Below are 22976 nucleotides of genomic sequence, written 5' to 3'. Positions count from 1 at the left end.
CGGTCCCACCCTCGGCCTTCGCTCCCCCGCCTGCCGGCCGGGCCATTTCCTCCCTTTCTCCCCCGCCCACACCGGTCGGTAGGGCTTGTCACCGGACCTTATTTTGCCGCCTCACGGCCAAGAGGTGGACCCCTGCACTCTGGGCGGGAAGTTGCTGTGTCCGGAGAGTCCGAGACACCGAGGCCGGATCGCTTTTGCCCTCGCTCGGCCTTCGCCCAGCCCGCCGCGGCGGTCCCCAGCATTTTGCCCGGGAAGGGACGCGGCCTCGATGTCCCTTACGCCCTCCTGCCCAAGTCCCGGAGGCTGGAGGCCCCGTGCGGGCCAACGGGCAGGGGTAGCCCCGGGCCAACGGGCCGGGCGGCGGGCGGAGGCGTCCCCGAGCGGCCTGGGGCGGACGCACGTCCACCCGCGCCTCATCCCGTGAGGAGCGCCGCCGCCGCCCGTCATGGCTGCGGGAGGAGATGGCGTCCTCCATCTTGTCGGGACCACTCGGAACCGGGTCTGTGGGGCTGGGCGACGTGTCCCCTGCAGACCCCGCTGCGGTCCGCCATTCGGCAAGGGACAGCCTACTCCCGGCGTCTGCGTGGGGCCCAAAGAGACCCAGACCCCGTTCCCACCCCGAAGGCCCAGATGGAGGCCCGGGGGCGCCACTGGAGCCTGGCCCGCTGCGAGTCTGGGCGCCGCCGCCCGCCTGCGTCTCCCCCTAGTGGTGGAGTGGGATTTAATGGAAGTTGGTCAAACACCATTTGACCATGTCTTGAAACTCAGGTAACGAACACCATTTGAATAAAAAACAGATTGAGCCCCGTTTGATTACTTCTGAGTACTCAGGATAAAGACAAGTTTATTGCGTTAACAGATGCAAATCATGTAAGACAAAAGCATGTGCATAGTCTGATGAGAGCCCTAGGTTTCTTGTATACAGTGTGCTATATTTCATGGACGTTGCTAATGACACCAATATTTTATTACCAGCCCTCAATTATTGGTTGGTAATAAATGAAACAAAACATTTATTCCAACATTTTCATAACTGCTATAAATTCTAGTCATCCTTGTGTTAAGCACCTATAAATGCAAAGCCAGAGGTAAGTAAGTTGGTATAGAAAAACTGTATATAATTTAAAGTAAGGGCTGTCAGAAACTTTAAATTCTTAGAGTAAGTAGCCACATGTCATATTTTTTCTGAAGTACTTCCTTGCTCATCATTCTCTGGAATTTGATACTCTTCAAAGATGAAAAATTGATAACATTTCTTTTTCCTGATAATGGCGATTACCAGAGAATGTTGAAATTTTAGGACAACAGATGAACAAAATAGATCCAGAGATAGAAGCATAGCACAAACTGAGAAATCTCAGGGGTAAGGCAGGGGTGGGCGGGTGGATGAGGAGAGATTAACCAAAGAATTGATATGCATATATGCATAAGCCATGGACACAGACAATAGAGTGAAGACCTGGAGAGTGTTAGTTGGAGATGGAGGGCGTCAATGGGGACATCTGTAATACTTAAAAGAAGATCTTGTCTAACCAGTTTGGCTCAGTGGATAGAGCATCAGCCTGCAGACTGAAGGGTCCCAGGTTCGATTCCTGTTAAGGGCATGTGCCTTGGTTGCGGGCAGATCATCCCTGGTGGGTTTGTAGGAGGCAGCAGATAATGTTTCTCTCTCATCAGATGTTGCTAACTCTTACTCCCTTTCTGTAAAAAAAAAAAAAAAAATCAATAAAAAATATATATTTTAAAAGAAAAGTCTTCATTTGTCCTATCTAATAAAAGAGAAACATGTAAATTGGCCATACTTCTGCTATGCCCACATGCCTCGCCTCCCAGCCAATCAGGAACAAGTATGCAAATCAACCCAACAAATATGGCAGTAGCTACAGAGCTGGTGCAAGCAGGAGGCTTGGGTTGCCCCTGGTGATGAAGGAAGCCAAGCTTCCTGCCCATCCTGGCCTGCCCTGGCCTCTGCTCAAGGCTACAAAGTTTCAATTATTGAAGATAAATAAATCCCAGATACCAGGGCCTCTGTTTGGGTTGCCAGGTGACATAGCCGGCCTGCAAACCACCACAGGCCCCTTGCCCGGGCTGCCCGGTGCCCCAAGGGAACCCCGGCCCTGATCTGGGACACCCTTCATGGAAAACCAGCTGGCCCCCAAGTGGGCACCAGGCCTCTTTCTATCTAATAAAAAGGTAATATGCAAATTGACCATGCCAACATACAAGATGGCTTCCCTCACTTGGTCAAAGATGGCTTCCCCCATGTGGACACAAGATGGCCAGAGGGGAGAGTAGTTGGGAGGGACCAGGCCTGCAAGGGAGGGAAGTTAGGGGCAATTATGCCTGCAGGGGAGGGTAGTTAGGGGCAATCAGGCTGGTAGGGGAGCAGTTAGGCATCAATCAGGTTGGCAGGGGAGTGAACACCAATGGGGAAGATTCTGGACCAGTAGGTTAGCTTGCTGTGGGCACTGGTGGGCTAGACTGGAAAGTGAGGTGTGAGGTGCAAGCCCTCAGAAAGCTCCCAAGGTTTGGCATGAGCCCTGGGTGGAGGCAGGCAGGGGCAGGGACCAGGAGGCACACAGAGGTGTGGGAAGCTGCTACATGCAATCTGAGAGCTGTGGACTTCACAGCCCTCCCCAGTCTGTGACATTCTCTGCACAATTTGTAATCTTCAGAGCTGCTTTTTATTAAGTTTCACTACTCCAGGAGAGTGGGTAATGCCATTATGGGGGTGACAGGCCAGGTACACTTGCTCAAGGCCATGAGGCCGCCTCAGGTTCCCAAGGACTCAATAGAGAGGAAGCGGCAGGGCTGATTCTGAGAAACCTAGTCCAAACTTAAAAGGAAGCTGGAGGTAGTAAGGGGAGGTGGGCGACAGTTGCACAGGGGCCTAGAAAAGCTGCTAGGTGGGGGCAACTGAGGAGCCTGGTGCCTCTCCTACAAGACAGGCTCCAAGTCCCTTCCTCCTCCCCAAGACCTGCTATCCTATCTCTCTGCAGAGGCCCTGTCTGCTTGCCCTCCCCTACTGCTCCCCCTGTCACCCTTGCACAGCTCCCCATGGCCTCACACAGCCCCTTCCCACACAGCTCTGCCCTCCATAGCCTTTGGGGAGCTCCACCTCCAGAGGAGAAAGGGGGAGGCTGCAGAAAGGATGTTGCAGGAGGATGGGACAGAAAAGGGCCCACCAAGTTAAATGGGGACAGAGATGGGTGGGGAAGGAGGGCCATGTGGAAGCATCACCCTTGGTTGAAGTAGAAATCCTGACCTCATTTTACAGACCCAGTGGAGTGTGTGTGTGTGTGTGTGTGTGTGTGTGGAGGCGGGGGAGGAGAGAGAGATAAAAGAGGGTATGAGGGGACTGGGTGGATGAGGAACAACGACATTTGATTCATGGCCTATATTTTTGTTAATGTATTTTTATTGATTTCAGAGAGGAAGGTAGAGGGAGAGAGAGATAGAAACACCAATGATGGGAATCAATCTGCCACCTCCTGGGTGCCCCCTACTGGGGATTGAGCAAACAACCCAGGAATTTGCCCTTGACTGGAATCAAACCCAGTACCCTTTAGTCAGCAGGCTGTGTCTCTATCCACTGATCCAAACCATCTAGGGTAGGGGTGTCGAACTCAATCAGAGAAGGGGCCAAAAGGGGCCAAAATCTAAAATCCAGCCTAAATCGCGGGCTGAATGGTTTACTGAACAGTCATAAACTGTCATTGTGATGGAAACGCAGCGGAGTGCAGTGATGACAGCGCGGTGCGGGCCACATTGCAAGGCCTGGCGGGACGGATTTGGCCCGCGGGCCTTGTGTTTGACACATGTGATCTAGGATGATCTATGGCTTATTTAAAACCGCTGCAGTAGGCTGAGCAGGGGTCTTATTATGATGGTGCTATCTGATAATGAGGATGTCTCTCCTTATGTTGGGATAATTGGAACTGCAGCTAAGTAAAGACACACCATGGAGACTGCAAAGGGTTTCCACACTCATGATGTAATTTGCTTCATCTGGCAGCTGAAGAGGATGAGCAGAGCCTTGGATGGACATGAGATCTCCAAGAACAAGGGCTGAAGGAAAAGTGTGTGTCAAGCATTCCACATCATGAGTTATGATCTATATATATAAAAGCCTAACATGCTAAATGACCAACCGAGCAGTTGATCAACTGGCCATTGTGACATGCACTGACCACCAAAGGGCAGATGCTCCAACTGGTAGGTTAGCTTGCTGCTAGGGTCTCACTGATTGGGACTGGTTGAGGTAGGGTCAGACATACTTTGGAGCAAATCCACAGTCCCTCCCTGCCACTGGCCCAATTGGTCCAAATCAGGACTGGGTGAGATGGCCCTGATTGGCCCCAATTGCCAGCCAGGCGAAGGGACCCCACCCATGCACAAATTCGTGCACTGGGCCTCAAGTCCTATCTAATAAAAGAGTAATATGCAAATTAACCATCACTCCAACACAACATGGCTCCCCCCATATGGACACAAGATGGCTGCCATAAGATGGCAAGCAGGGAAGGGCATTTGGGAGGGACCAGGTCTGCAAGGGAGGGAAGTTGGGGGCAATCAAGCCTGTAGGGGGGGGGGGCAGTTAGGGGTGACCAGGCTGGCAGAGGAAGGAAGTTGGGGGTGACTGGGCCTAAAGGGAAGGGCAGTTGGGGAGAATCAGGCCTGCAGGGGAGAGCTATTGTGGGGAACAAGGCATGCAGGGGAGAGCAGTTAGGGGCAATCAGCTGGCAGGAGAGAGTTAGGCATCAATCAGGCTGCCAGGGGAGTGGTTAGGGGGTGATCAGTCTGGCAGGCAGAAGTGGTTAGGGGCAGTCAGGCTGGCAGGCAAGAAGTTTGGAGCCAGCATTCTTAGACTGTGAGAGGGATGTCTGACTGCCCATTTAGGCCCGATCCTACTGGGGATCAGGCCTAAATGGGCAGTCAGACATCCCTCGAGGGGTCCCAGATTGGAGAGGGTGCAGGCTGGGAAGAGGGACACCCCCATATATAAAATTCATGCACCGGGCCTCTAGTGTATATATATATATATATATATATATATATATATATATATATATATATATATATATATATATATATATGGCTAATATGCAACGATCCCCTTAGGAGTTCAACTGGGAGTTTGAAAACTCAGAGAAGAGAGATCATGGAGAGACAAACAAACAGCCTGAATATAAAAGAAAAGCAGGCATTACCAGAAAATGAAGTAAATGAAATAGAGGCTAACAACATGTCAGAGAAAGAATTCAGAGAAATGGTCATAAAGTAGCTGAAAAGAAAGGAAGACAAATTTGACAATATGAATAAGAACCAAGAGGAAATGAAGAACCAAGAAGAAATGAAAAGTGATATCACTGCTGTAAAGAACTCAATAGAAAACATAAGAGTAGACTAGAAGAAGCAGAGGACCACATCAGTGAGCTGGAAGACAAGGTGGGGAAAAATACCCAATTAGAGCAGCTCCTATAAAAAAATTAAAAAGCAGGATGAGATCCTAAGGAAACTGTGGGACAACATGAAGCAAAACAATATCTGCATAATAGGGGTTTCAGAAGGAGAGGAAACAGAGCAAGGAATAGAAAACCTGATTGAAGAAATAATGACAGAAAACTTTTCTGATACAAGGAAGAAAAAACCCACACAAATCCAAGAAGCTCACAGAGTGCCAAGCAAAATGAACCCCAAAAGACTGATGCCAAGGCACATTTTAATTAAATTGGCAAACACCAATGACAAAGTAAAAATCTTAAAAGCAGCCAGAAAAAGTCAGAAAGTTACAAACAAAGGAACCCTCAACAGACTAGCAACTGATTTCTCAACAGAAATGAATCAGGCCAGAAGGAAATGGAATGAAATATACAAAGTCACGCAAAGGAAGGGTCTGAAGAATACTGTATCCAGAAAGGCTATCAATCAAAATTGAAGGTGAAATCAGGACAAAAAAGAACTAAGGGAATTTATCACCACTAACCCAGCAATACAAGAAATGTTAAAGAAGAATATAGAAAGAATTTAAAAAAGAATATAAAAAGTGAAGAAGGAACAGAGGGGCAAAGAATAAGAATGGCAACAAATAAGTACATATTAATAATAACTTTAAATGTAAATAGATTAAATGCCCAAATCAAAAGACATAGGATAATGGATTGAATAAGAAAACATGACCCATATATCTGCTGTCTACAAGAAACCCACCTCAGAAAAAAAAAAATGCACAAAGACTGAGGGCGAATGGAAATGGGAAGAAAAAAAAAGAAGTTGGGGTAGCAATACTTATATATATAACAAATTAGATCTCAAAGTGAAAGACATAACAAGACATAAGGAAGGCAACTTCATAATACTAAAGGGAGCAATCCAAAAAGAAGAAATAACTCTGGTAAACATATATGCACCCAATACAGGAGCACTCAAATACATAAAAATACTCCTGGAGGATATCAAGGGAGAGATTGACAGTAATACACTCATAATAGGAGACTCTAATACCCCACTATCACCATTGGACAAATCCTCTAAACAAAAAATCAGCAAGGAAACATCCAATCCTAAATGACTCACTAGACCAGATGGAATTAATTGACATCTTCAGAACATTTCACCCCAATTCCACAGAATATACATTCTTCTCACGTGCACATGGGGCATTTTCAAGATAGACCACATGCTGGGATATAGGCAAAATCTTTTCAAATTCAAGAAGAAAGAAATCATACCAAATATCTTCTCAGATCACATAAAATTGGAAATCAACTACAATAAAAACAATCCAAAGAAATCAAACACATGGAGACTAAACAGCATGCAATTAAACAACGACTGGGTTACAAGAGAGATCAAGGAAGAAATAAAAAACATCATGGCCACAAATTACAATGAAAACACAATAATCCAAAATCTATGTGACACAGTGAAAGCAGTCTTGAAAGGGAAGTTCATAGGTCTACAAGTCTACTGCAAAATACAAGAAACAAGGGTTATAAATTACCTAACCCTACAACTCAAAGAATTAGAAAAAGAGCAACAAGAAAGGCCCAGTGTAAGCAGCAGGAAGGAAATAATAAAAATCATAGCAGATATAAATGACATAGAGACCAAAGAAATAATAATACAAAGGTAAACAAAACCAAGAGCTGGTTCTTTGAAAGGATAAACAAGATTGATGAATCTCTAGCCAGGTTCACCAAGAAGTAAAGAGAGAGGATCCAAATAAACAAAATCAGAAATGAAAGAGATGAAATAACAACAGACTCTACAGAAATACAAAAGATTGTTACAAAATACTATGAAGAGAGAATCCAAGATGGCTGCTCACAACAATTTCAACAAAATACAACTAAAATATAAAATGGACATTACCTAGAACTACAGGAAAGTTGACTGACTGGAAATTCTACAACAAGAAGCAAGGAGAAAACCAGAAGGAAGCGCGGAGGAGCTGTAAAAGCCCAAGGTACGGAGACACGCGGCGCACCGGAGAGGACGGAGCCAGAGAGGAGGGAGGCCGAGAGCCTGGCTGGCGGTCCCAAGCGGGAAGGAGAGAAAAGCTCCGACTGTGCTGGGCCCAGCTCCAACTGCTCTGAACCCCAATTCTAGGCCAGACCCCGGGGACCCAGGCTCATCCATAGGGAGCCGGGCTGTAAGGCGGGACTCCGGGGAAGCGGCGAAAGGAGGTCCCGGAGGCGCGCACACTTCCCGCAGAGAAGGGCCGGCCGGCTGTGCCGCGGGATTGCCCTGACGGGAAGGAGACAGGGGCTCCAGACTGCTCTGAACGTCACCTCCAATCCCACTACCAACTGAACTGAACCCCAATACCGGATTCATTGGGGGAGAGCATAGACAGTTTGGCAGCAGGCGAAAATCGAGGGCACCTTTCTCTCAGAGGCGCTCGCAACAAGTACTGAAGGACCCTGAGTCTCAGGAGTCGCATAGGGCAGGGCTGACGGAAGCCAAGGCTGTAGGCTCCACCCTGAAACCCCGCCCCATCAGGAAAGCTGCCTGCGAAAATGCCTAAATCAAATAGATCACAAATGAAAGAAATGGAGGACAAAAAGCGACTGGATATAGAGTTCAAAACCACACTTATAAGGTTGTTCAAGAATCTCCTAGAAAAGGCCGATAAAATAAACAAGACCTATGACGGGTCCTCAAACTTTTTAAAGTGGGGGCCAGATCACGGTCCCTCAGAGAGCTGGAGGGCCGGACTATATCAACTACTAATTCCTACTGTAACACCTGAGCTGCGCTCACTGCCCAAAAAACCTGGCGGACCGGATCAGACTCCTCTGCGGGCTGCATGTGGCCCGCGGGCCGTAGTTTGAAGACCTATGAGGATATGAAAAAGGATCAACTAGAAATAAGGGATCAACAAGAAATAAAGAATACATTGTCTGAAATAAAAAATATTTTATGGAGTCCTAAAAACAGAATGGGAGATCGCAAGAATCAAGTCAAAGATTTGGAACATAAAGAGCCAGAAGACACTCCTCCACAGACGCAAGAAGGCCAGAGAATCCAGAAAGTTGAAGATAATGTAAGAAACCTCTGGGACAACTTCAAGCGAACCAACATCAGAATTATGAGGGCCCCCAGAAGATGAGAGAGAGCAAGATATCGAAAACATACTGAAAGAAATAGTGACAGAAAACTTTCCCCACCTGGTGAAAGAATTACACTTACAAGTCCAGTAAGCGCACAGAACTCCAAATAAAAGGAATCCAAAGAGGACCACACCAAGACAAATCATAATTAAGATTCCAAGAGCAAAAGACAAAGAGAGAATATTAAAAGAAGCAAGAGCAAAGAAGGTAGTAATCTATAAAGGAGCACCTATACGATTGTCAGCTGATTTCTCAACAGAAACCATGCAGGCCAGACGGGAATGGCAAGAAATATTCAAGGTGATGAATAGCAAGAACCTACAGCCAAAGATAATCTATCCAGCAAAGCTATCACTCAGATTCGAAGGTCAGATAAAGAGCTTCACTAATAAAAAAAAGCTAAAGGAGTTCATCACCACCAAACCAGAATTATATGAATTGCTGAAGGGGGTTCTTTCAGAAGAAAAAGTAAATAAAGATAAAAATTATGAACAACAAATACGTAACTATCAACAAGTGAATCTAAAAACCAAGGAAACTAAAAAAAAAAAAAATCTGATGAACAATATTAACTGTTGAATATAATAGAATCAGAGGTATGGAAGGGGAGTGAACTGTTTATTCTTGGGGAAAAGGGGAGAGGGGGATGTGGGAAGAGACTGAACATAAACTGTGCACCTATGGATGAGGACAATGCGGGGTGGGGAAAGGGCAGAGGGTGGGGTGAGAAGGGGGGGGAAAGGAACATTTGTAATAATATGAACAATAAAAATTTATTTAAAAAAATACTATGGACAACTTTATTCCAACAAAATGGACAACCTGGAAGAAAGGGACATATTCCTAGAAAAATATAACCTTCCAAAAGTCAATCGGAAAGAGTTTAAACAGCTCAATAGGCTAATAACTATGAGAGAACTTGAAGCAGTTATCAAAAAACTTTTGGCAAACAAAAGCTCGGGGCCAGATGGCTTCACAGGAAAGTTTCACCAAACATTCAAGAGAGAACTAAAACCTACCCTCCTCAGATTATTCAAAAAAATTTAGGAGGAAGGAATAATTCCAAGCTCCTTCTATGAAGCCAGCATCACCCTAATACCAAAATCAGATAAAGACAACACAATGAAAGAGAATTACAAGCCAATATCCCTCATGAACATAGATATCAAAATCCTCAACAAAATTCTAGCAAATAGGACTCAGCAGTACATCAGAAAGAACATACACCATGACCAAGTAGGATTTATCTCAGGAATGCAAGAATAGTACAATATCTGCATATCAATAAATGTGATTCATCACATAAACAAATTGAGAGATAAAAATCACAGTCATATCAATTGATACAGAAAAAGCATTTGACAAAATCCAACATCCTTTCTTGATAAAAACTCTCAACAAGGTGGGAATAGAGGGATCATACCTCAACCTAATAAAAGCTATATATGATAAACCCACAGCTAACATCATACTCAATGGGTAAAAACTAAAACCATTTCCCCTAAGAACAGGAACAAGACAGGAATGCCCACTCTCACCACTCCTGTTTGACATAGTACTGGAATTATTAGTCATTGCGATCAGACAAGAAGAAGAAATAAAAGGTATCCTAATTGGTAAAGAAGTAAAGCTGTCCTTATTTGCAGATGACATGATATTGTACATAAAAACCCCCCGACTCTGTAAAAAAAAAACTAAGACTTTATAAATGAATTCGGCAATGTAGCAGGATACAAAATTAATGCCATGAAATCTATGGCATTTCTATACATCAATAGTAAACTCACAGAAAGAGAGACTAAAAAAGCAATCCCTTTTACCATAGCACCAAAAAAATTAAGATACCTAGGAATAAACTTAACTAAGGAGGTAAAAGACCTATATGCGGAAAACTATAGGACACTGAAAAGAGAAATAGAGGAAGACGTAAACAGATGGAATAACATACCATGTTCATGAATTGGTAGAATCAACATCATTAAAATATCCATACTACCTAAAGCAATCTATAGATTCAATGCACTCCCCATTAAAATACCAATGGCATATCTCACAGACCTAGAAAGAACTCTCCAAAAATTCATCTGGAATTAAAAAAGACCCCAAATAGCCAGAGCAATCCTGAGAAAGAAGAATAAAGTAGGCGGGATCTCAATACAAGATTCCAAGCTGTATTACAAAGCCACTGTTCTCAAAACAGCCTGTTACTGGCGCAAGAAGAGACATATAGACCAACGGAATAGAATATAGAATCCAGGTATTGACCCAAACCACTATGCTCAATTAATATTTGACAAAGGAGGCATGAACATACAATAGAGCCAAGACAGTTTCTTCAATAAATGGTGATGGGAAAATTGGACAGATTCATGCAAAAAAATGAAACTAATGATTCATGCAAAAAAATGATCACCAAAATAAACTCAAAATGGATACAAGACTTAAACATAAGATGGGAAACCATAAAAATACTAGAGGAATCCACAGGCAGCAAAATCTCAGACATATGCCAAAAGAACTTCTTCACTGATACTGCCCCTAGGGCAGGTGTCGGCAACCTATGGCTCCAGAGCACAAGCGACTCTTTTGAAGCTTTGCCGCAGCTCCGACAGCAGAGCCAACACTAGCAGGGCCAATAGCAGGGGCGGGCGGGGAGCCGTATCACTTACCTCTGCCACCTCTGGCGCTCCTGGCGCTCTGGGTAGAACGTTGCTGTCATTTCATTGCATCCTGCACCAAGAGGCATTGTGTGCTCAAACATTTCCCCTGGAATGCACAAAAGTGATGGGGTCATTCAGATTGTTAATAAGATAATATCAAAGGGTTTAAACCACTACCAGTTCCGTTTGCTATTGGATGAGGTGGAAAGCATATATTCTGACCTCCTGCTCCACAACAAGGTCTGGTGGCTGTCCAGAGGCGAGGTGCTAAAACACTTTGTCGCATGTTTAGAAGAAGTAAAAACGTTCCTGGCCAGCAAAGAGCTCACCTTTGCTGAGCTGGAACAACCAGAGTGGCTGGAAAAATTACATTTTATGGTAGATGTGACAGCACATCTAAACACACTAAATACAACCCTTCAGGGGAAAGGAGGCACAGCCCTGACATGCTGGAGAAGGTTTTGGCATTCGTGTGCAAGTTGACAGTGTTTGTCAAAGATTTACAGAGAGGTACACTGTCTCACTTTCCCTCTTTGAGAGAGTTCAAACAAAGTCATGATACGATAAATTTGGAACAATTGAAGACTGCAATCACCACAATGCAAAGTTCGTTTGGGAAATGATTCTGTGAGTTCAGAGAGGAAAAAACCACATTATCCTTCCCTCTCACTCCCCTGGCGATTGATCCATCCCTATTGAATATGACTGCATTTGCAGGTGTAAGTCAACGTGATCTTGAGATGGAACTGGCCGATATAGCCGACAAAGATATAAGGGTGTCCAAGTTCAAATGCTTGACTGCTACTCTTGAGGATGTTGCCCGTCAGAAGGCCATTCTGGCTCAGAATCATAAATGGAGTGATATTGAAAACCTTCCCAAACAGGACAAACTTGTATTCGAAACATGGAATGCCATCCCCAACACATATATAAACATGGAAAAGTATGCATTTGGAGTCCTGTCGATCTTCGGCTCATATGTATGTGAGCAGGTCTTCTCCAACATGAACTATATTAAAAACAAACATTGGTCATGCCTCACAGATGACAACTTGCAAGCCTGTGTGCAAATGAAGGTAACGTCTTACAGCCCTGATGTGCAGACACTGTGCACTGAGGTTCAGGAGCAAAAATCCCATTAACCAGGTTAATTAAATATTTTAATTAGCTATTAATTTGCAAAAAATATATTTTACATCGTTAAGTGAAAAAGTCCTTTTTTTCTTCAGATTGACAGCTAACTGCACAATCCAGTATATAGCATTAAGGTAAGAAACAATATATGCAGTGTTATATTTGTTTAAATGTCGCGATAGTTTTGCGGCTCCCAGGTTTTTTTTTTCCTTCGGAAACGGGTCCAAGTGGCTCTTTATGTCTTAAAGGTTGCAGACCCCTGCCCTAGGGCAATGAAAGCTAAAGAGAAAATAAACAAATGGGACTACATCAAAATAAAAAGCTTTTTCACAGCAAAAGAAACCAACAAAACAACAAAAAGCCCACTGTATGAGAGAACATATTTGCAAATGTTATCTCTGATAAAGGTTTAATCTCCAACATCTACCGACAACTTATACAATTTAATAAAAGGAAGATAAATGATCCAATAATAAAATGGGCAACAGACCTAAATATAATCTTTTCAAAAGAAGATAGAAGGCCAGGAGACACATGAAAACATGCTCAAAGTCACTAATTATCGGAGATATGCAAATTAAAACGACAATTTGGTATCATCTCACACCTGTCAGTATGGCTATTATTAAGAAATCAACAAACGACAAGTGTTGGCGAGGATGCGGAGAAAAAGAAACCCTTGTGCACTTCTGGTGGGAATGCAGACTGGTGCTGCCACTGTGAACAGTATGGAGTTTCCCCATAAAACTAAAAAAGAGAGCTCCCACTCCTAGGAATATATCCTAAGAAACTGGAAACACCAATCAGAAAGGATATATGCACCCCTATGTTCATAGCAGCACAATTTACCATAGCTAAGATTTGGAAACAGCATAGGTGTCCATCAGCAAATGACTGGATCAGAACACTATGGTACATCTACACAATGGAATACTATGCTGCCATAAAAAAGGTATTCTTTTTTATTATTATTGATTTTTTACAGAGAGGAAGGGATAAGGATAGAGAGCTAGAAACATTGATAAGAGAGAAACATCGACCAGCTGCCTCCTGCACACCCCCCACTGAGGATGTGCCCACAGCCAATGTACATGCCCTGACTGGAATAGAACCTGGGACTTTTCAGTCTGACTGACGCTCTATCCACTGAGCCAAACCGGTTTCGGCAAGAAGGGATTCTTATAATCTGCAGCAACCTGGATGGAACTGGAGAACATCATGCTAAGTGAAATAAGCAATCAATGAAATAAAAATACCATATGATCTCACTCACTTATGGATAATAAAGAATATTATAAACTGATGAACAAAAGATAGGTACAGAGACAGTAAAGCAGTAAAGCATCAAACAGACTGTCAAATTACATTGGGAAGGTTAGGGAGAGGTGGGGGAGATAAGAATTCAACTGAAGGACTTGTATGCATACATATAAGCATAACCAATGGACTCAAAACACTGGAGGATGAGGGTATATATGGGAGTGAGGTGGGGGAGAGCAATGGTAAGATATGTACATGTATAATACCTTAATTAAAAAATGGGGGGGGGGACACCCACACACAACGAAAAAAAAAACAACCCCATAAATTTAAATAAATTTAAAATATATATATATATCTCCTTGGATGAGGATTAAAAATCAGAAATATTGTGTATATATACAATGAAATATTAGTTGGCTATAAAAATAATGAAATCTTATCATTTGTGATAGCTTGGGTAAACCTAGGGGATATTATTCTAAGTGAAATAACTCAGACAGAGAGACAATTGCTATATGATTTCACTTATATGTGAAATCTAAAAAACAAAATAAATGAACAAACAAAACAGATACTAGAACAAACTGATAGTTGCCAGAGGGGAGAGGAGTTCGGGGATTGGGTAACAGTTGAAGGGATTAAGAAATATAAATTGGTAGTGTCAGGGATATAAAGTTCACCATAGAGAATATTGTGAAAATATTGTAATAACTTTGTATGGTGTCAGGTGGGTACCTGAATTATTGATAGGAGAAAGGTAATCATTTTGTAAATCATATAAATGTCTAATCACTTTCTTTACACCTGAAACTAAAATAAAGTAATATTGAATATCAATTGTAATTGAGACATAATATTTTTAAAAGTATAAGTAATAAATCTAAGGAAAGGTTATGCAACCTTTAGGATAGTGTCTTATAGCACCATTGAAGGCAGAACAGAAGCTCTGCATCAGGGGACCAGTGGTGCTTATTGGTGGGAAAAATTAATTGCAAGGAGGTCAATTTGGTTCACCTATAAACTGACTGCAATTTCAATCCAAGTAATGTCTCATATTTTGGGGAAACTTGAAAAGCTGTACTTAATTTTCACATGGAAAAAACAAAAGGATAAAACCTTTTGAGGCAACTTTGAAGGTCACAGTGGGAGGTGTGTGTGCCCCGGTATCATGTAGATCTAAACGGTGGCACTTGGTTGTCTGGCAGGTGAGTGTGATTATCATTGGTAGCCTTCAGTCCTTTTCTTCTGGAAATGGGAAATTAAATCACATGTTATTTCATCTGAAATTTCAAAGGTTCCATGTTTTCCTTTCATGCTCCTCTACGTGAGTGAGTGAAATTTTCCACATTATTATGATTCTGGAACAGCTTTTTTTTTTTTTTTTAAACAGCAACAACTGAGAAACATATTTGCACTGGCTCACTGCATCTTCCTTGTCAAAGGGACACAATTTTGTGTTAACAAATGGAGCAGCTTTTAAAGGCTGTAATTGAAAAAAGATATATGCCCTGACCGGTTTGGCTCAGTCGATAAAGCATCGGCCTGTGAACTCAAGGGTCCCGGGGTTGATTCTGGTCAAGGACATGTACCTTGTATGGCAGGCACATACCCAGTGGGGAGTGTGCAGGAAGCAGCTGATGGATGTTTCTCTCTCATTGATGTTTCTGACTTTCTATCCCTCTCCCTTCCTCTCTGTAATCAATAAAATCAATAAAATATATTTTTTAAAAAGGGGACCTTCCCCCCTTCCCCACTTGGGAGTCCATTCTGTGGGACTCTTTCCCTTCCCCATGTGGGAATCTGTACTTGTTCTTCAATAAATCTCCACCATTGCTATACTGAAAAAAAAAAAAAAAAAAAGGAAGCAAGAAAAAAGATGTATAAGTTAAAATATTTTTTTTTCTGCTTGATTTTTATGAAAATTTGGCATAATTGTATATTTTTAAATTTCTTCTGATAATTTTCAATTTTGCATATAAGATGCATACAATATCAGAACTGTTAGACTTTTCTGATTAGTTTCTTTAATCAGTAAATTATTCTTCTTTTGCCTACTATGCCTTTTGCAATGATGCCTAGTCTATATGATACTGTTTCATCACTTTCTTTGGCTTTATATAGGCACTGTAAAAGTATGTTTGCAGTTCTAATATGAATAAATAATGCAATAATTAATAAATAATAATAATAATACAAGAATAAATGGTTTCATGAACTTACAACTGTAAACTTAGTTTAGCCCACCCCTGTATTTGTCAAGTATTCTTTTTAAAATCTCTTTATCTTCTATTATATTATATTTGGAGTATCTCATAAGTAGCACATTAGCTGCTGGGTTTTTTATTGTTTGTTTATTTATTTATTTATTTATTTACTTATTTATTTATTTTTCTTAACCTCACCGAGGTTATTGATTTTTAGGAAGAGAGGGAAGGAGAGAGAGAGAAAGGAAGAGGAAATGATAGATGGAGAGAGAAAGAAACATCTATCAACTCTCTTCTGCATGGGCCCCAACTGGAGATGGAACCCACAACCTGGGTGTGTTCCCTGACCTGGAATTGAACCTGACTAGGAGGACACTCCAAGCAACTGACCCACACCAGCCATGGCAGTATTCATTTTTTCAATGTTATTTTGTGTTTCTTAATTACTAAGTTTTTTTCTTTGCTAATGTATTTTCCTCCTTCCTGTGATGGTGTTAACATATCTACAAATTCTTGCTACTCTGTCACTTAATTTGTGATGCCTAATTCTCTCCTTGAGCAGGGCCTGCATTTAGCTACTGTACTTGCTTCTGCTTAATTAAATTATATAGAAAGCACACTGCAACTTTAGAAACAGCCAGGAAAGAACTGAGTCCACATGCTAGGAGCCACATGACTGGGCCCCAGAGCTGATCCAGCAGCCCTGAGCAAGCCTTCAGACAGATTACAGCACTAGCTGATCTGTGAACTGCAACCTCATGAGAGACCCTGAGCCATTCCATCCAGGTAGGATTCTGAATTGCTGACCCATAGAGACTGTGATAAAATAAATATTTGCTCTTTTATGCTACTAAGTTTTGGGGTAATTTGTTGTATACTAACTAGAGGCCCAGTGAACAAAATTCATGCACAGGGGGTGGAGGTCCCTCAGCTTGGCCTATAACCTCTCACAATCCAGGACCCCTTGGGGGATGTACAACTGCTGGTTTAGGCCCAATCCCACCTAAACTGGAAGTTGGACATCCCTCTCGCAATCCGGGACCACTTGCTCCTAACTGCTTGCCTATTTGCCTGCCTGGTTGCCACTAACCACTCTGCCTGTCTGCCTCATCACCCCTAACTTCCTCTGCCATGGTCCCTGTTGCCTTGGCTTCCTCTGGAAGGACATCTGGAATGACTTCTGGAAGGTCATTTGACTGTCCAATCTAATTAGCATATTGCACTTTTATTATTATAGATTGCAAATAATATACTGCCTTTTGTGTGATTTTTCAAGTTTCCCTTATTCTCATTACTACTAATTTTTGTATTTTTTTTACTAGCTATTTTTACATTTTTAAACATACATACTTGCTTTAGATATATCTATGTAAATTATACTTATGCTCTCCTCTTAAAAATTATAAGTACTGCCCTGGCCAGTTTCCTCAATGGTTAGAGAGTCAACCATAGATGGAAGGATTACAGGTGCAATTCTGGTCTATGGCATGTGCCTCAGTTGTAGATTTGATCCCTGGCCCTGGTCAAGGATACATATGGGAGGCTACCAATCGATGTATCTCTCTCACACTGATGTCTCTCTCTCTCTCTCTTTCCCCCTCCTTTCCACTATCTCTAATAATCAATGGAAAAAATATCCTCATATGAGGATTAATAATAAAATAAAATAAATATATAAGTACTTGACAATATTTTAACTCTATTTTTCCCTGTACTCCATGTAAATATTTTATGTATTATAAAACACAATTAAAAATTAAAAAGTCATTCCTAAAATTTGAAAGTAAAGCAAAACTTTTGTATTCAGTTGGCAGGATAACCATTTAGCCACACCAAGTGACTTTATATATTGTACATTAATTTATCAAGCATGCTAAGTTGAGTTTTCCCTAAGGAAAAAGTAGCTTTGTAATAATTTAAATTATTTTCAGTGATTATATTATGTATATTGTTATGCTATGATAGCTGTGTCTGTATGTGGGATGAAGCAACTAAGAAGTACGTCTCTGAGAACTTGGATTTGGGGCCTGAAACAAAGAAAATACAAATATAAGATCAATGAGTTTAAATAAAAACCTTGTAGTTCAGTAGGAACTGATGTTATATTACTACTAGTAAAATAGCATATTATAACATACTGTAAGCTAATATAATATATTAATTATTTAGCTATTGTGGGAATCACACCAGGGTCCCTGGATAGTCAAGGCCAATGGGAGCACAGAGGCCTTGTTGGCAGTACACTAGAATGGCCAAGGCCACTCTGAGCATGAGCCTAATTGGGGTGCCTACAGCTGTGGCTAGGACTTTCAGTACTATGTTAAATAAGAGTGGTGAAAGCAGGAGAGGAACCAAGAAGGCGACATAGCTAAACAACTGAAATTGCTGCTGCACACAACCACATCAAAACTATAGATTCAATGCAATCCCTATTAAAATACCAACAGCATATTTCACAGATTGGTGACAAATACTCCAAAACATATATGGAACTAAAAAAGACCCTGAATAGTGCAACAATCTTCAGAAAGAAGAACAAAATTGGAGAAAGCAAAATCCCAGATATCAAGTTGTACTACAAAGCCACCATAATCAAAACAATCTGGTACTGGCAAAAAAAAATAGGCATATAGATCAATGCAACCTAACAGAGACTCCAAAAATCTACCCAAGCTGCAATTTATTTTATTTTTTTTAAATTAATTAATTAATTTATTTTTACATATTTTAATGATTTTTTTTGCCCCCCTCCCTCCCTCCCCCATATCCCCTCCCTCCCCAAGCTGCAATTTAAAACCAGCTCAATTAATATTTAACAAAGGAGGCAAGAATATACAATGGAGTCAAGATAGTCTCTTCAATAAATAGTGTTGGGAAAAATTGGACAGATACATGCAAAATAATAAAAGTAGACTGCCAACTACAACCATACACAAGAATAAACTCTAAATGGGTAAAAGACTTAAATGGAAGATGAAACCATAAAAATCCTAGAAGAAACCATCTATACTAATAAAAGGGTAATATGCTAATTAGAGCAGACATCTTCTGGATGGCCATTTGTATGTCCATCAGGACAAAGCCATAGAGGCTGTGAGAGCCTAGGGCCAGCACTGCACAGCAGGTGTGGGCTGGGCTGGCGCCACACAAGAGGGGCAGACTGTGGCTCTGGCAGCTGCAGCAGATGCGAGGGCCTGGGCTTAGGCAGTCAATGTGGACAGAAGTGGCAGCAACAGCAAGGTGATGAGGCGAGGTCACCTCCTGCAGAGGGAGCCCAGATTGTGGTTTAGGCCAGGGGCAAGGCAGAGGTGGTTAGGGGCAATCAGCCTGGCAGGGAGTAAGTTAGAGGCAATCAGGCAGGCAAGCAGAGGAGCTGGGGCAATCAGGCAGGCAGGCAGGCGAGCAGTTATTAGCCAGCGGTCCCATATTGCAAGAGGGATGTCCCATATTGCAGATTGGAGAGAGTGCAGATGGGCTGAGGGATCCGCCACCCCATGCACGAATTTTGTGCACCAGGCCTCTAGTCTGTAAGAATAAAAACATAACATGCTAATTAGACTGGACATCCTTCCAGACAACCTTCCTGAGGAAGCCAGGGTTGTGAGGGAAGCCTGGGTTCTTGAGTGCCCAGGTCCTGGGTGCCAAAGGGAAGCCAGTGGCGGCAGCCAGGGGAAAGAAGGCCCACTCTTACATGGATTTTGTGCATCAGGCCTCTAGTAGGCAATAAAATCTCAGACATCTCTCATAGCAACATGTTTTTGGATACATCTTCTAGGGCACAGGAATCTAAGGAGAAAATAAACAAATGGACTACATCAAAATAAAAAGTGTCTGCACAAAAACCATCATCAAAATGGAAAGGAAGCTCACTGTATGGGAGGATATGTTTGGCAATGATACATCTGATAAAGGGATAATATCTAATATACTGGTATATAAGGAACTCATACAACTTACCAACAGGAAGACAATCCAATTAAAAAAATGGACAAAGGACCTAAATAGACACACACAGATGACTAAGAGACATATGAAAAAAAATGCTTAAAATCACTGTCATCAGAGAGATGTCAATTAAAACAACAATGAGGTACTACATCACACCTGTCAGAATGGCTACTATCAAGAAATCAACAAATGACAAGTGTTGACGAGGATGTGGAGAAAAGGGAACCCTAGTGCTGGTGGGAATGAAGACTGGTGCAGCCATTATGGAAAACGGTATGGAGTTTCCTCAAAAAATTAAATATGGATCTGCCATTTGACCCTGTGATCCTACTTCTAGGAATATATCCTAAGAAACCAGAAACATCAATAAGAAAGAATGTGTGCACCCCTATATTCATAGCACAGTTTATAGTAACTACGATCTGGAAACAGCCTAAGTGCCCATCAGTAGATGAGTGGATTAAAAGCTGTGGTACAGTCGAAACTGGTTTGGCTCAGTGGATAGAGCGTCAGCCTGCAGATTGACAGGTCCTGGGTTCGATCCCTGTCAAGGGCATGTACCTTGGTTGCGGGCACATCCCCAGTGTGGGGTGTGCAGGAGGCAGTTGATCAATCTCTCTCTCATCGATGTTTCTGACTATCCATTCTTCTCCCTATCTGTAAAAAAATCAATAAAATATATGTGTATTATAAAAAAACAAAACAAAACTGTGGTACATTTATACCATGGAACACTATGCAGCAGTAAAAAAGAAGACTCTTACACTTTGAGACAGCGTGGAGGGACCTGGAGAGTATCTTGCTAACTGAAATGATCCAGCCAGAGAAAGGCAAGTATTACCTGATCAAACTCATATGTGGAACATAATTAAGATAAACTGATGAATGGAGTGGATCTAGAGGTATGGAAGCATGGAACAGAGTGTACAATCTCAAAAGGAAAATGGAAGTGGGTGGATGATTAGAAGGTAATCAAAGACCTTGTATACATAAATGCATGACCCTTGTACACAGATAATAGGGTACAGAAGGACTGGTGAAGAGGTACGGGGTGGGCTAGAGGGGTCAATGGGAGAATAAGGGGGACATATGTAATACTTTTTGTAATAAAGAATTATTAAAACAATAATTAAAAATAAAATATAAATATAAATGATAGTTGAAAATGTCAAAAACAAAAAGAAAAGAGGAAGAAATAATTTGAAAAGGAAAATAGAGGATAAAGTAGATAGACACAAATTAGAAAAGGAGAAAAGATGAGAAAACAGGAGAAAAAGAAAAAATAGAGTAGGAGAAGGGAAAAAAATTAGATATTTGAAAAAACAATAGATACTAAAATAATAACAAATCAATAATGCAGATAGAGAAAGAAGATAAATTTAAAAGAACCCAGCCAGCATGGCTCAGTAGTTGAGCTGAGACCTATGTACCGGGAGGTTGAGTTTGATTCCTGGTCAGGGCATATGCTTGGCCTGCAGGCTCCACCTTCAAGTAGGGGGCTTGCAAGGGGCAGCAGATCAATGATTCTCTTTCTCCCTCTCCATTCCTCTCTGAAAGCAATGGAAATATACTTTAAAAAATCATTTAAAAAATTTTAAAAAGAAAAATAAGGGAAGAAAAAAAGAACAAAAATGAAGGTGCATTTCTCTCAGCTGAGTTGAGTACCTCCTAGAAGCTGCCTTTGGATCCTGATCTCCTGATCTTCTGAGGACTGCAGCTGACTGTTCTGTCTGCCAACATCGTGCTACCTAAGAGGTACTTAGGAGCCATCCAGTATCAGAAATTGTCCTCCTTTGGGGGTCCAGCAACCTGTTGAAGCTCCAGTGATCTACAGTTTGTGTCTTTCTCCACAGGACTTAGCTTTGAGTCAGAGAGGGCAAGTTGCACTCTCAGACTGGTTTGTTAGCGGCAGAGGGCCTGGGGATGGGTCAGCCTCAGTTTCTGTGGGCTCCACCTCTGCTTGCTTTCACCTGCCAACCAGCTGTCAAGCTTAATCATTCAAATTTCTGTTTCTGAAAGGGCTCTAGGCTGAATTGGGAGTATAGACCTTTGGGTCTCCCATGTGGGGATGATGCTGTTCTAGATTATTTCAGGAAGTGGTGGGTATCTTTACCCACTCCAGAGCTACTCTTCTGAGAATGTCCCAGAATATTATTCTGCCCTCAGCTTCGTGTAGTTTCTTTTTACGGTGGGGGTGGGAGTGGGGGTGGAGGTGGGGGTGGAGTGGAGATCCGTGTATGCAAGGGTTCTGCTGGACATTAGGAGTTTCTATCAACTTCCATTCAGAAAAAGCACTATTTTGGTTTCTGGAATAGTGAGGTGGGTGGCTCTACCCCCAATTCAGTCAAAGACAAGCCCTGAAACTGTTCAAACCCATAAGTTTGGCCTTTGCTGCTGTCTCTTCTGCAAAGGTGGAGATGCCAGGTGTATCAGGCAGGTTGTGGTGGGCTGTATCACCTAGGGCAGGGTTTTATTCTTTTTCCTGTGTTGTGACTTCTGGGAGGGCCTAGTGCTTCTCAGAAAAAAAATGCAATTCTGTTTGGGAGGTATGACATCATGTAGGACTCCTGGATGATGCTTTTTCCCCTCACCCCCAATGTCCCCCCTCTTCTCCCCCCCAGTTTCTCCTTAGGCACCTTAAGCCCTCACTGACCTCTCTACACCTAACCTTTGGGTACCTGCTAATAAAACTCCTGTGTTCTGGATTAAAAAAAACAAAAAACAAAAAACAAAAAACAAAACACAAGCCGAAACCAGTTTGGCTCAGTGGTAGAGGGTCGGTCTGCGGACTGAAAGGTCCCGGGTTCGATTCCGGTCAGGGGCATGTACATTGGTTGCGGGCACATCCCCGGTAGGGGGTGTGCAAGAGGCAGCTGGTCGATGTTTCTCTCTCATCGACATTTCTAGCTCTCTCTCTCTCTCTCTCTCTCTCTCTCTCTCTCTCTCTCTCTCTCTCCCTTCCTCTCTGTAAAAAATCAATAAAATATATATATTTTTAAAAAACACACACACAAAAACAAGCCCTGGCTGGTTTGACTCAGTGGATAGAATGTCAGCCAGTAGATTGAAGGGTGCTGGGTTTGATTCAGGTCAGAGGTGTGTGCCCAGGTTGTGGGCTCGATCCCCACAGGGGCATGCAGGAGGCAGCTGAT

The 22976-nt window shown here is 42.3% G+C and overlaps 1 protein-coding gene across 1 annotated transcript in view; it reads left to right on the top strand.

The window, feature by feature from the left end:
• Positions 1-445: 445 nt before the first annotated feature.
• The window catches only part of LOC118729578 (proline-rich protein 19-like), a 35105-nt gene continuing 12574 nt past the window's right edge, over positions 446-22976 (top strand). Inside the window, 1 exon segment of the mRNA XM_045587776.1 lies at positions 446-768. Within this exon segment, the coding sequence (XP_045443732.1) occupies positions 446-768 (323 nt within the window).

This window comes from Pipistrellus kuhlii, unplaced genomic scaffold, assembly GCF_014108245.1.
Source record: "Pipistrellus kuhlii isolate mPipKuh1 unplaced genomic scaffold, mPipKuh1.p scaffold_m20_p_3, whole genome shotgun sequence".
In the NCBI taxonomy this organism is placed as follows: domain Eukaryota; kingdom Metazoa; phylum Chordata; class Mammalia; order Chiroptera; family Vespertilionidae; genus Pipistrellus; species Pipistrellus kuhlii.
The sequence above is the reverse complement of the archived record's forward strand: the minus strand, read 5'-3'. Positions and strand labels throughout refer to the sequence as shown.